This window comes from Lissotriton helveticus, chromosome 6, assembly GCF_964261635.1.
Source record: "Lissotriton helveticus chromosome 6, aLisHel1.1, whole genome shotgun sequence".
NCBI lineage: Eukaryota > Metazoa > Chordata > Amphibia > Caudata > Salamandridae > Lissotriton > Lissotriton helveticus.
Genome location: NC_136067.1, coordinates 618,973,020 through 618,985,490, shown reverse-complemented (window position 1 = coordinate 618,985,490; position 12,471 = coordinate 618,973,020). Strand labels below are relative to the sequence as shown.

Sequence of the window (12,471 nt, the reverse complement as noted above, 5' to 3'; positions counted from 1 at the left end):
ATTTTGCTCTTACTGGTTTGATCAGCCAGGGCCACTTCTGGGTGGACGTGTGTCGGAGACACTGGTCGCAGAGCACCTTCCCACGTCAGAATTCTTGTCCTGATGGGTCGCCCCAGCATAAGAGTGGCCGGACATTTTCAGGTGGTGGCATGGGGTGTAGTTCTGTATGCTCGCAGGACTTCGTTGAGGGCAACTTGCAAGTCTTTCTTCTCGAGCGTGGCCTGTTTGAACGTTTTCTTCAGAGTCGCCATAAAACGCTCAATGGTGCCATTGGCCTGTGGCCACAGAGGCGTGACCTTTCGATGTCTAAAGTTAAGGTGCCTTGCGAACTCGCTAAACTCTTGGCCATTGAAAGGAGGACCATTGTCTGTTTTGAGTTCCTTTGGGACACCCCATGCGGCGAACACCTCATCAAGCACCACAATTGTGAAAGAAGCATTAGTGGATGACACGAATTGGGCTATCGGAAACCTCGAGTACTCAACAATGATAGCCACCACATACTTGCCAGATTGGAGGGGTCCGTAAAAGTCCATGGCTAGTTCTTGCCATATCCCACTGGGTAACTTAGTCATTTGAAGAGGAACTGGGGGTGTTCCATGGCTAACTAGTTGACACTGGGGGCAATCCTTGAGGGTGGCCTCAAACATGGAATCAAGCAGAGGGAACCAGACTCGCTCACGGAGATTTCTTTTGGTTGCAACCACTCCTCTGTGGCCCTCATGAGCCAGGTTAATGACTCCTTTTCGTAGCTGCCTCGGGATGACGATCCGATGATCTCTCAGGAGGAGCCCCTCCGAGGTGGCAGATAGTTCATCACTGATGTGCCTGAACGCTTGCATTTCTTGGCGGACTTGAGGATCGGTATTCTCTTCCTCACTGTCATGCCTCCATCTATGAGAGCGCAGCCGGCCCATCACTTTCTGAAGAATGTTATCTTGGGCGGTGGCTTCCTGGATTGCCTCTAATGGAATGGCTGGAGGTCGGGCTGATCCTACTACAAAGTGTATGTATTCCTCAGCTATTGACGGGGGCGAAGCCTGGGATGCCTGAGGGTGTTGGGACATATAGTCCGCAGGGTTCTCCCCTTTCCCCGGTTTTTGTATGATTGTGTATGTGTACTCCTGTAGGCGCAGGCCCCATCGTTCAATTCTAGGTGGCATCTTGGCATTGGGGTTGCCAAATATGGTGACCAACGCCTGGTGGTCCGTTATCATGGTGAAATGTTTACCATATATGAAGACGTGAAAGTGCTCGCAAGCCCAGACAACTGCGAGGCTCTCTTTTTTCGGCTGAGAATAGGCCCGTTCAGTTTCAGAAAGGCTGCGACTGGCATAGGCCATATGTGTCGTTGATCAGTGTCTTTGTCGTACTGGGCTAAGATGGCACCCAAACCCACTGGACTGCATCCACCGTTATTTCAGTATTCCTCTTAGGGCTAAAGTATGCTAGGTTGTCCGCAGCCTCAACGGCCTGTTTGATTTCCCGAAAGGCCCTCTCACACTGGGGGCTCCACACAAACGGTTGTCCTTGCTTGGTGAGTGATCTCAATGGATGACTGATGGTGGCGTAGTCTTTTATGTATCTGGCACAATAGCTCGCCATGCCCAGAAATGAACGACTGTCACTAACATCTTGAGGACTCTTGGTCGCATTGAGTGCAGTCACTTTTTCCGGGTCAGGCCTCATGCCCGCTCCCGAGAACACATGGCCAAAGAACTTGAGAGTGGATTGGTGGAACTCACACTTGTACTTATTTAAGGTCAGGTTGGCTTCTAGGAGAGCGTGGCATACTCGATCTAGCGCATTGTCATGCTCCTGTGTATTCGACCCATACACCAAAATGTCATCACTGTAATTCAGCGAGTTTGTTATGTGTCTGATGGTCTGACGAATCATTTCCTGAAATATTTCAGCGGCTGATGAGATGCCAAAGCTTAGTCTCTTGTACCTAAACAGACCTAAATGTGTATCGAAAGTGGTTCTGTACCTTGACTTTTCATGGAGTTCCAGCTGGTGATAGCCTTTATTCAAGTCAAGCTTTGAGAATACTCTGGCTCCATTCGGGCGGCTATCATGTCACTCAGGTGGGGTCCTGGGTGACGCTCCCTCTCTATGGCAGTGTTGGGAAGTCTCATGTCCACACACAAACGCACCTTGTCCGGAATGCCTTTCTTTGGGACGATGACGACTGGTGACACCCATGGTGTGGGACCATCTGTTTTTTCAATAATGTTAGTTTGTAGCAACTCCTGAATCTCATCTTCCACCGCTTGCTGAAGATGAAAAGGCACTCATCGGGGGTGTTGAGCTACAGGGCGCACTTGATCGTTGATGTGCAGACGGATCTGACATTTACTCATCTTTCCGAGCCCAGTGAATAGCTTAGGGAACTTACGGATTATATGTGGATCACAGCTGACTCTGTAGAGGATCTCCACAAGGTAGAGGCGTTCTGCAGTCAGCAAGCTGAGGAGGCATTCAGCCTCAGGGCCTTCAATGACATGGATGTATGCTGTCACAGATTTGTCTTCATGGGTGAGAGTTGTTTCAAATTTACCCAGACATGGAAGTGGTTTCTTCGCCATCCAGGTGAATACTCTTACGTGTGCTGGACTCAGCTGAGGTGGTGATTTCATTTTCTTATATTCTGTCACGGGCATGTAGTTTAGGGATGCTCCACTGGCGAGCATGAATTGTGTCTCATGGGTCCCCACTCTTATGTCCAGTGGGGGATACCTTTTTAGTTGATCTGGGTCTGATACCATGCAAACATATTCATCTGTGTAATCAGACTCTGCGGACGTTGATCTTGATTGCCTCCATGGTGATCACTTCGTGGACCTCCAGGTCCACTGGGATCCATGAGAATCTCGGCTGGAACGGGACGATCCAGAGGAGGACATCGCCCTGTCTTGCACTGCTTTGGCGTGATGTCTTCTGGGATCAGGCCGCAGCGTGCTCGTGTCACCTCTTCTTTCTTTGTTGTATATACCACACATCGCTTCGAAGTGGTTCTTTCGTCCACACTTGTGGCACTGTTGACCCATCGCCAGACATACATCTGCATGCGAATAATTGTACCCACATCGATAGCATTTTCTAGACCGTTCTGACTTTCTTGCATGTTCGGCCTTCTTGTCTCTCCGGGTAGACCCGTAGCGTTGACGTCCTTTGTGGTGATAACGAGAGGCTGGTCTGGATCTTCCCTGTTGTTCACCTGATCTCCTGCGAGTGTTGGTGTTTTGCGTCCAGAATGCTTGTTCCTTTCTCTCACTTCTTCCTGTCTCCATGCATTTGGCGTGTTCCTCCGCTTGATCATGTATCCTTGTCATTTCTTCTATCTCATCAAGATTATGGCTTTTTCTCAGCAATCTCCTCCGCAACGTGTCTCAGAGTGGCAACCCTCGATCACTCAGAGTCGGATGGCGTTTTCCGTTGAGAATACATCAATACTGAGATAGTCGACGTAGCCTGGAGATGAAGGTGCTCATCCTTTCTTCTTTGTCTTGACGAGCTTGGTGAAATACATATCTCTCATAGTCCACATTCCTTTTGTGTATATATTTCTTATTCAGCGCCTCTTTCGCTTTGTCATATGTTCCTTTGTCATCTGCTGGCAGCTCTTTAATCACTTTGCTGACTTCTCTGCCAACCAAATTAAGCAACGCAATGAGTTTTTCTCTACCTGCGATGACCTTTGACCCTTCAAGATAGTCCTCAAAATCTTCTAGCCACTCCTACCATCGGGGGCCTATGCTTCCACCAGCCACCAGCGTTAGTGGTTCAGGGGGACGCAGGTGCGATATTCGAGGCTCAGCTGCGGTCGCCACAGTGGCATCACCACCGTTCTGCTGTGGTGGGTTTGACATCTCTGCAAGTGATTGTCAGTGTCACCTTTCTTTTCACTGGTGTTGGTTGCGTTTATCAATGCTTATTTGTTAGTTACCAATGCTTGTCTTGCCTTTGCCAGTGCTTGTTTTTTCATTTACTAATACTTGTTTCCATTTACCAATGCTTGTTTTTTGCATTTGCCAGTGCTTGTTTTTCATTTACCAATGCTTGTTTCAATTTACCAATGCTTTTTTTGCATTTGCCAGTGCTTGTTCTGCTTGGGCCCTGTGCTGCCTGACTTCAAAATGGCCGCTTCCACACTGCACAGGGGTGCGTCCTGCTAGCTGCCTGGTTCAAAGATCGCCACCAGACAGAAACTCTCATTCCTTATGGGATTTGGCTGCATTCATTCTCCAGCGCTCACCGAGCTTCATTTGGCACTCACCGGCAGCCACTTCCGCAGCCACCAGGGCTTCAGCAGTGTCTCGCACACCTTTTGGCCACTCCGCCTATCCAGGCAGGCTCGGGGTAAGCTCCCGACTTCTTCCTTCGTGTTTGTGCCGTTTCTCACGCATCGGGGGTGAGCTTCAGTTTCGGCGGTGCAGCCCTTCTCTTTCCGGCACTCCTCGCAGTCTCCCCGCTCATCCCAGATGCTCCTCACACATCGGGGCAGCACAGTGGAGTCAGGGTGGGCTCCTGACTTCTTATGTGTCAGAGGCGCGGCCTCTGGCACACTCGAGGCGCACTCTCCACTTTTGGCGCGAAATGGCGCCTGATTCAAATGTTCTTCAGCGTTCGACCACGCTGTCTGCACAGGGCTCCACGCGATCGACGGATCGCGGAGCGGGGACAATTACCGCTGGCCTTCAGCTGCAAGCGGCGGTCTTCTCGGGGCACACGTGTCGTGACGGCGACCTTTCCTCGTGATACCCAGGGACCGGACAGTGTCGTCTCTTCAGGGTTCATGGACAGCAGGCTGCTGATCCCACACTCGTCGCCAGTTGTCGTGTCCTCACACAATAATGACAGACACTGAATACCTTTACTCACAAGCTTTATTGTCTGCTTCTTGCTCGGTCCAGGTCCCTACTCTAACTGACTCTTTCCTGCCCGTGCCCCTCCTCTTCCTCCACCCCATGACTCCGCCCACACCCAACTACTAGAATGCTCAAAACATAACATCGGGGTAGCACTTGGAGCAAATATTTAGTACCAATAGTAGGTAAGGCCTTTGGACAATGGGAGTAAAAGGCCACACCTTAATGGGTTTTGTCCAGTAACTCCTGCCTACCCCATGTTGAGGTTCTGACAAGGGCTGTGTCAGGCACTCAGGTTGCGCTTGGTATCCTTCATTACCTTGGTTTACAATATTCAATTGTAACCTTATTTCTGGTCTTCATGTCTTCTAATCCTCCACCTACTCATCTCTAGTACCCTGTTCTTTTCACACAGCTGTGTATCTCTTATGACAGACACTGCGGTGTAAGCTTGTGGTAAAAATCTCTCCTAATATATCCTACTGTCCTTGTAAACCTTTAATAAATAATTGGCTCAAAGAAACACAAACGCCTACACGTGGGTATATTTGAGGATTAACTGCATCTTTTCCCAAGAAGTTGGGAGAGGTTGTGGCCTAACCTCTAGAGCGGTCAACCTCGAAGGTGAGGAACCTAGTTAGAGTACTGGCAGGGGCGCTCTACATCCTGTGATTCTGGGCAAATCACTTTAATTTCCCCTTGTCCAACAAAAAAAATAATGTGTCTGTCTATAACACAATTGGTGCTCAGGTAAGGCGCTCTGATCAAGTTCGCCCTATATAAAACTCCCCCAAAAAGTATCAGTAAAACTACAACTAGTGCTAAAATCCTATAAAAATGATGAGCTCGTTTCCCGGTTTTAGGTTACAACTCTGCTTTCACAACTAAAAGCACGAGGACTCTAGCCATCTTCTGCTGCAGTCTCTGCAAGTGAACAATGGCCGACACTGTAATCGGCAGCGATGCCCTTCCATTCATCCCCTGAATGCTTTCAATGTACCAGGACTATCCAGCCCGAGAGCAACAGTATGGGGTGGGAGAACGTGTCTCTGGAAGAATGTGTAATTATTTTTGACAGCAAGACCGCCAGAAGGGGCGCTTCCATATTAATTAACGGTGACCCCTAATTAAGCTTGGCAAAGCAGTACTTAGAATTGGAATGCTCCTTTGACAACACAGCTTCTGCAATTACTGTTTATCATGGGTATTTGTTTCTGCTGAAGAACATATCAGGATTTAAGACGGTGTATTATATTTGTTCTTTACTTAATTGAAATAAATATATGGCGATTGGGCGTCCTCTATGGGAAAAACTGTTGACCGAAAAGTTGTCTAAAGTGATAACCAGGTCCAGTAGCCATAATACAGAAGTATTCTTGCATTTGTGCATAAACAGACAGCAGATCAACATTGTGCTATTTTCTTTTTGGATAACAGTGACTGAAGCAAATCAATGCAACTCCATTTAATATTAGAGAAAGTCGTTTATCACCAGAATAAAAATGAAGGAAAGGGATTTTGGTAAACTTGATTAACAGACTTGGCACGTTTCTAAATCAACTCGCACATGTAACAGAAAGTTCAACAAAAAATCTTAGCACACGCATACATTTTGGGAAAATATTTACCACTTTTTCGTGCAAAATCTTGTTTAAAGACGTTAGTAGATAGGTTGTTGAGTCCATGAGTCTTTGCCCGTATTATGCTCAGTATTATAAAACAATATACATTTTGTGCTGAAAAATAAATAAGAAATCAGCACTTCGAGGTGCTTTGCTTCACTTTTCTTCCCTGCGCACCGACACAAAGCCTTAATAAATCTGCTCCTTTGTTTTTATTTAAAACAGCAAAACCATTGTGCGATAATTTGCCGTTTATGTAGAGAACGTGTGCTAATTTTTTTTTTCCGAAACATCAGGCCCAATTTTATAGTTGATAAGGTGAGGCATTTTTCATTTTGTGTTCTAAGTTAACACAACAAACATAGTGCGTCATTTACAAAAACATTACGCAGCACGGCGCCGCAAGCCAGCGCAGGCTTTCTTGCGTCATGTTACAAGGGTGCCTGCGGTGCTGGAATCATTTTTTTTTGTCCAGGAAGCCACACCTTCCTGCACAAAAACAATGACTGATGGCATTATCCTCTGTGCAGCATGCTTAGAAAGAGAAAAAAACAAGGAGAAATAAAAGTATTTCTCCTTTTTGAGGTAGGCGTAGGATTCTAGCGCATTGCCAGCTTTACAAAGGTTTGTAAATCTGGGAATGTGCCAGGTTCCATGGATGTTGTGTGGGTACACCCCCAGCAGAACCCATGGAACACCCCTTTTGCGCAGAATAATGCATGAAAGGTGCCATATTTACGAGACTACGAAAAGTCACACAGGGTGACTTTACGTGGCCTTGTAAATATGGGCAAGCCCATTGCGCCACTGGTGCGTTAAAAAAGTGACACACCAGGGGTGCAATGGACTTGTAAATGAGGCCTATAGTGTGAAATCTGTTTGCTCCACATTTCGCCCTTCTGGAAAAGTTAATCTTGAAGCAAATACCCCAATCACAATTGAAGGACCAAATGTAGTGCAAGTGGAATAATCCTCTTTTTTTATGCAGCATGCAAACTTTCCGTGCCAACACATGGACGTCTATAAATAACAGGTTAATCTCCTATTTCCTTGTTTCATTCATACTACTGTAGCCACGAGTAGTAGAGTGGGAGTAGCCAAGACGACCATCCTTAACATTGCAATCTCAAGTAAAAATAGAAGGCTTGTCGAGTTCAGACAGAGTTTAGTCACTGCATGAACCTGTCAGGAGAAGAATGACAGGAGGCGCCTTAGTCAGTCGGTTACCGAATCTGTGGAGTGTATCTATATATATATATATATATATATATATATATATATATATATATATATATATATATATATATATATATATATATATATATATATATATTTTCTTTTTTTTTTTTTTTTTACAGTTCACGCCTCTGCTATTTAGTAAATAATGTCAAGAAGAGAAAATGAAGCAAATGACCAACTTATCTAAGGACCTGATTCACAAAGATAAAACACTTTTATGAAAGTCTTTTTTATGTGCGGAGAAACCACACTTGTAAATATACTATTCGAAAATCCCTTTGTGAATAACAAAGAACAAAACTGTCAATTTATCTTTTTAAATGATGCCCAAATTGAGGAAGCAACTATCCTACAAGAGCATTACTGTTTAGAACATCGATGAAATAGATTTTCTCTAAAATTAGTTTTTTTGATAGAATGGACCTGCTCTTGGCTGTGTGGTCAATCCTAGCCCACACTCCCTCGTGGGGCCTTGCCATCTGTCTTTGCTGAATCAAATTGTTGCTGTCCTTATTAATGAAAATAAATAAATACGCTGGGTAGCTGTCACAGCGCTCCATGGCTTGGGCCCAAAATAATTTGTATACAACCCTCTACTCATTCTTAGTGACACCAATTAGTTCCCCAGTTTTTGTCCAGCTCACTGTTGGGTGTTCTCACAACTGTTAAGTATGGCACTGCTCAGCTTCCCTTTGTTTGTCAATTACCCTCCCTGTTGGCCTTTGCGGTCCGGTGAACGTGTCTTTGGTCAAACCAGTTCTAGTTTTTACTCGAAGAGGGTCGCGTAGTAGGACCGTTCTGGGACAGTGACTGGCAGATGCCACTTGCGAAGATTAATGGACTCAAGGCGGCCTCTCCATCTGGCCCCTAAGAAGGATTAAGGCTGAGCAGCAGGTAATCAGATTACTCCAGAAACAGACACTGCTTTTTAAGATTCGTCACTGCTGTCATAATTAGGGCTAACGACGGAGTCGGAGGCCAGAGGATACGTTTGTTGACCAAACAGGTGAACATTCCTTGAATTGACTAAAGCTCGTGTCCCTATTTTTTTTGTCACGGTTTAAAGAAGATGCATCTATTATAACCGGCAACTGAATCAGGATTTTTTTCGCTGTTGCGTTTGTCCAGCGTTGTGAGTTATCAGCAGCCAATATGGATGGGAAAACCGGAGTATTGTTGCTTATTATCTGCCTCTCCTACCTGACTGAAGGAAGTGCTGGTGAGTTCTTTCCGTGCAATTAGAAAATGTTCAAACGTGCATGTTTAGGAGACGTTTGTTATATGTATACGTCTAGGTATAGGTGTAGGTATATCTATAAGTATATCTCTATGTATGTGTATGGGCACTCATTAAATTCTCCTACTTGAATATATACAGAGCCAGTTTGGCTTTGTAAGGCCCTGGGACCCGAAAGACTGCTCAAGGCTTTAATGACTTACATGAACTAGGCATCCCTTGCCATATTTATGTAGAACAAGTTTGATGTGAGAGCTTCCATATATGATCACAGCCAGAGCATGCAATCATCTGCTGTGCAAGAGAAACATTCTAGTAAGCCTATTTGCGATTAACATGATCTACTGTCTCTTTCATCTTTTAAGCAAGATTAGAGCACTTAAAGATGCATGCCCAATAAATATTTGTTTGATTTCTCAAAAAGAAGAAAATGGCTAAACAGATCCTGTGGGAATGGTAAATAAAAGTGGCAAGAGGCAGCTCAGATTTGGCTTCAGCTTTTAAAGATAATCCTAATCACATTTATCTGTTGGCAAAACAAAGAACATTACAGGGGGCACATCATATCTGTTACGAAAGCTTTGCAACACAAACTTACATCCCATCCTACTTCATCACAATAAGGCTTCACCATCGTTGGACCTGATCCACAAAGGTAAACTTACACTTTTGTGTAATTTTACAAGTTGCTTGGTATTCACAGGCAAATAGTTTCATTTTACTAATAGTAATTTTAAGACTCTGGGGATTCCACACTCGGGTGGAGAACTCTTCAGATAAAACAGACCTATATTTTTATGCCAGTGGTGTAACCAGGGCCAGACTGGCTGTAACGGGTAACAGGCACCGGACGTATCCCGGGGGCCTCCAGGGTGAGGGGCGTTTTTAGACCACTGGGGGCTGTTTTTGTTAGAAGGGGGTCAGTCGGTTTTTAGCTGCAATATCGGCCCCCAGCAACAGAAGTGGCACAAAGCTTTCCACTAGCAACACCCTTCCCCTGGGGACAAACGAGCTCTTTGCCCCTGCCGGTGTTGGTTCCCAGTTCGGCCCTGGGTGTAACATAGGCTCCGCAGAGCTCCTGGGTGCCTCCCTCAGCACTCTGGCCCCCCTCACCACAGTATCCTGTCCGGAGAGCCCCTGACTGACTCCGAAGATGGCCCCCTCCAAGTACTTTACAGGGGGCCCCCTCAAGTTTTATTATGCCACTGTTTTATGCCCGGAGTCCCCACCACAAGTGCGGAGTCTCTGCAGTTGCAAAATTATCTGACGTCCATACGAATGCTGAAAATATTCAGTATTTGGTCCCACCCATTTCACCTGCCTAAATTCCTCAGTAATTCTAGCCCGGAAAGCTCTCTGATTCAACTGCCATAAGCCTACAGCAGGTAACAAAAACCAAAAGAAATGAATCATTTTACCCATGTCTTTTGCTCCTTCAGAAATAATACTTAGTGTTCGTCCATTTTTCAAGATGGAGAAGCTTAATGGCATAAAATGTTGTGTTTTCGCTTTTTACAATGAGAAAGAGCAAGCGTTGCACAGTGCTTGAAATGTGCGCATCGTCTTACAGTGATTTGATTGGGGGAGGGGAGCATTGATTCGCTACTATTCCCTTTTGACAGGTTTCCAGCGAAGTTATTACCAGTAGCAGTTGATACAGTGTTCTCACTAGTAGTAAATTGTGAACGCAGCTTGTATTTTCCAAGAAAGGGAGCATCAATAAATCGGTTTCCCCAACGAAATAGCAGGCTGAGAGTGATCCGAGGAACCTGTCTGGCAAAGCAGTGGTTTAAAGGTAGATTTCAAGATAACGAAAAGGAATCCGTTTACGCAAACCTCTGAATTATAAGTCTGTTATTTGTTCTCTATTGCTTTCTAGAGTGGACAACTGCCAAATATATATATATATATTATGCCTATAAGTTCCAAGTAACTACATGGTTAGCTAACAGAACAGCGTTAAAGCATTGGGAGGCATATACATGACAGTGAAAACAACAACAGAGCATTGTGCTTCAAAAGCTTCAGAGCATTTCCCAAAGGAAGGGCACTGGTTAAGGAATAAGAACATACCTATTTAGTGATATGCTAAACATTTAATATTTTGTTTTTTACGATCTAGGTAGGCCAGTGGTAAGTAAACACTTAAGCGTCACCTTGGAATATATCGCAAGAAGAAAAAATAAAATAATTGCATTTCCGTTTAGGCTAACAATAGCATACTTTTTCTCCACATAACTAGACAGGTTACAGAATTTCCTTTGAACCCAGCAAATTCTGTTCAATGTCTGTATTATTTCAGCCAATGCAGATTTCATTCTCTTGATTCTCTCTACCTTTCTACCTTTGCGCTTGAAGTCATATTTTTTTCAATTTATGTCTACTTACCCCCTTGTACTTTATCTATCTATCTATCTATCTATCTATCTATCTATCTATCTATCTATCTATCTATCTATCTATCTATCTATCTATCTATCTATCTATCTATCTATCTATCTATCTATCTATCTATCTATCTATCTATCTATCTATCTATCTATCTATCTATCTACCTACATACCTGCCTGTTTTTCTTTAGCTCTTTCTCCCCACCTACCCCTTCTACCTATGCTTCTTCTTGGTACCTCCAGCTATGTGGCTACCTCTGGTTGACTTCACCTCCACCTCCTTATTGCCTCATTCTACCTTTTCTCTCAAACATTTTGACAGTTAAAGCGTAAAATAGGTGCAAACAATTCCGTCAGAGGACTTGGAGTGGCACATACTGGATATACTGATCCTTGATGATTGTGTGACTATAGGGCGGTGTTTCCACAACAGTGCCGGGTTCAGAGAAGTAATAACGAAACTCAGATGCTACTGGGGAGTGTGCTTACACTAACAAGTAAGGTTAAATTAACCATCCTTGAAATAGGTCAAACTGTGACTGGAACTATTAGAATTTGTCAAGAGGGACTTACACCCTGAGGAAGGTCAGTGACCGAGTAGAGCAACCAAGATTGGCTGAAACATGTCGGTGAACGCAGAAGAGGTGCAGGAGCTGTAACATCTCCTATACACAATTTTTATATTTTTTAGCCCTGTCAAGGGGGACCAGCAAAAAATGAGTTTTTATGGTACCTCCTTAGGCAGTTTTAACTCACTTCTTTTTCTGCATTATGGATCCCTCACTAGGAAAACATTTTATTTCTTTTCTCTTCTCTTTTAAAAATAATAAGCGTTCGACTCAGTGTGTTGGTCTGCATCTGGGTGTCGTTAGCGGCCCTATGATGAAGCATGCCACTACATAGTGGGTGAGGGCAGTATTAAAAGATCTAATAATTTCCCCTACCAATTCTTTACTCTGACCCTTCTGATAACACATTCACAATATAGGTATAGAAAGAGGGAATAACTGGTCTCAGTCACCGCACACTTTAGTCCTTCTCTTTTTGTGAGTCTAGATGCTTTCATGAGGGGAGGCAGAGGAGGTTCACTCCCTTGTCTCTTAACTTGTGGT

General features: G+C 44.6%; 1 protein-coding gene across 1 annotated transcript in view; it reads left to right on the top strand.

Moving 5' to 3' along the window:
• The first annotated feature begins 8,754 nt into the window (after positions 1-8,754).
• IMPG1 (interphotoreceptor matrix proteoglycan 1) overlaps positions 8,755-12,471 on the top strand; it is a 1,759,499-nt gene continuing 1,755,782 nt past the window's right edge. The window contains exon 1 of the mRNA XM_078648092.1: positions 8,755-8,951. Within this exon, the coding sequence (XP_078504218.1) occupies positions 8,885-8,951 (67 nt within the window). The 5' untranslated portion in view covers positions 8,755-8,884. The remainder of the gene's footprint in view (positions 8,952-12,471) is intronic.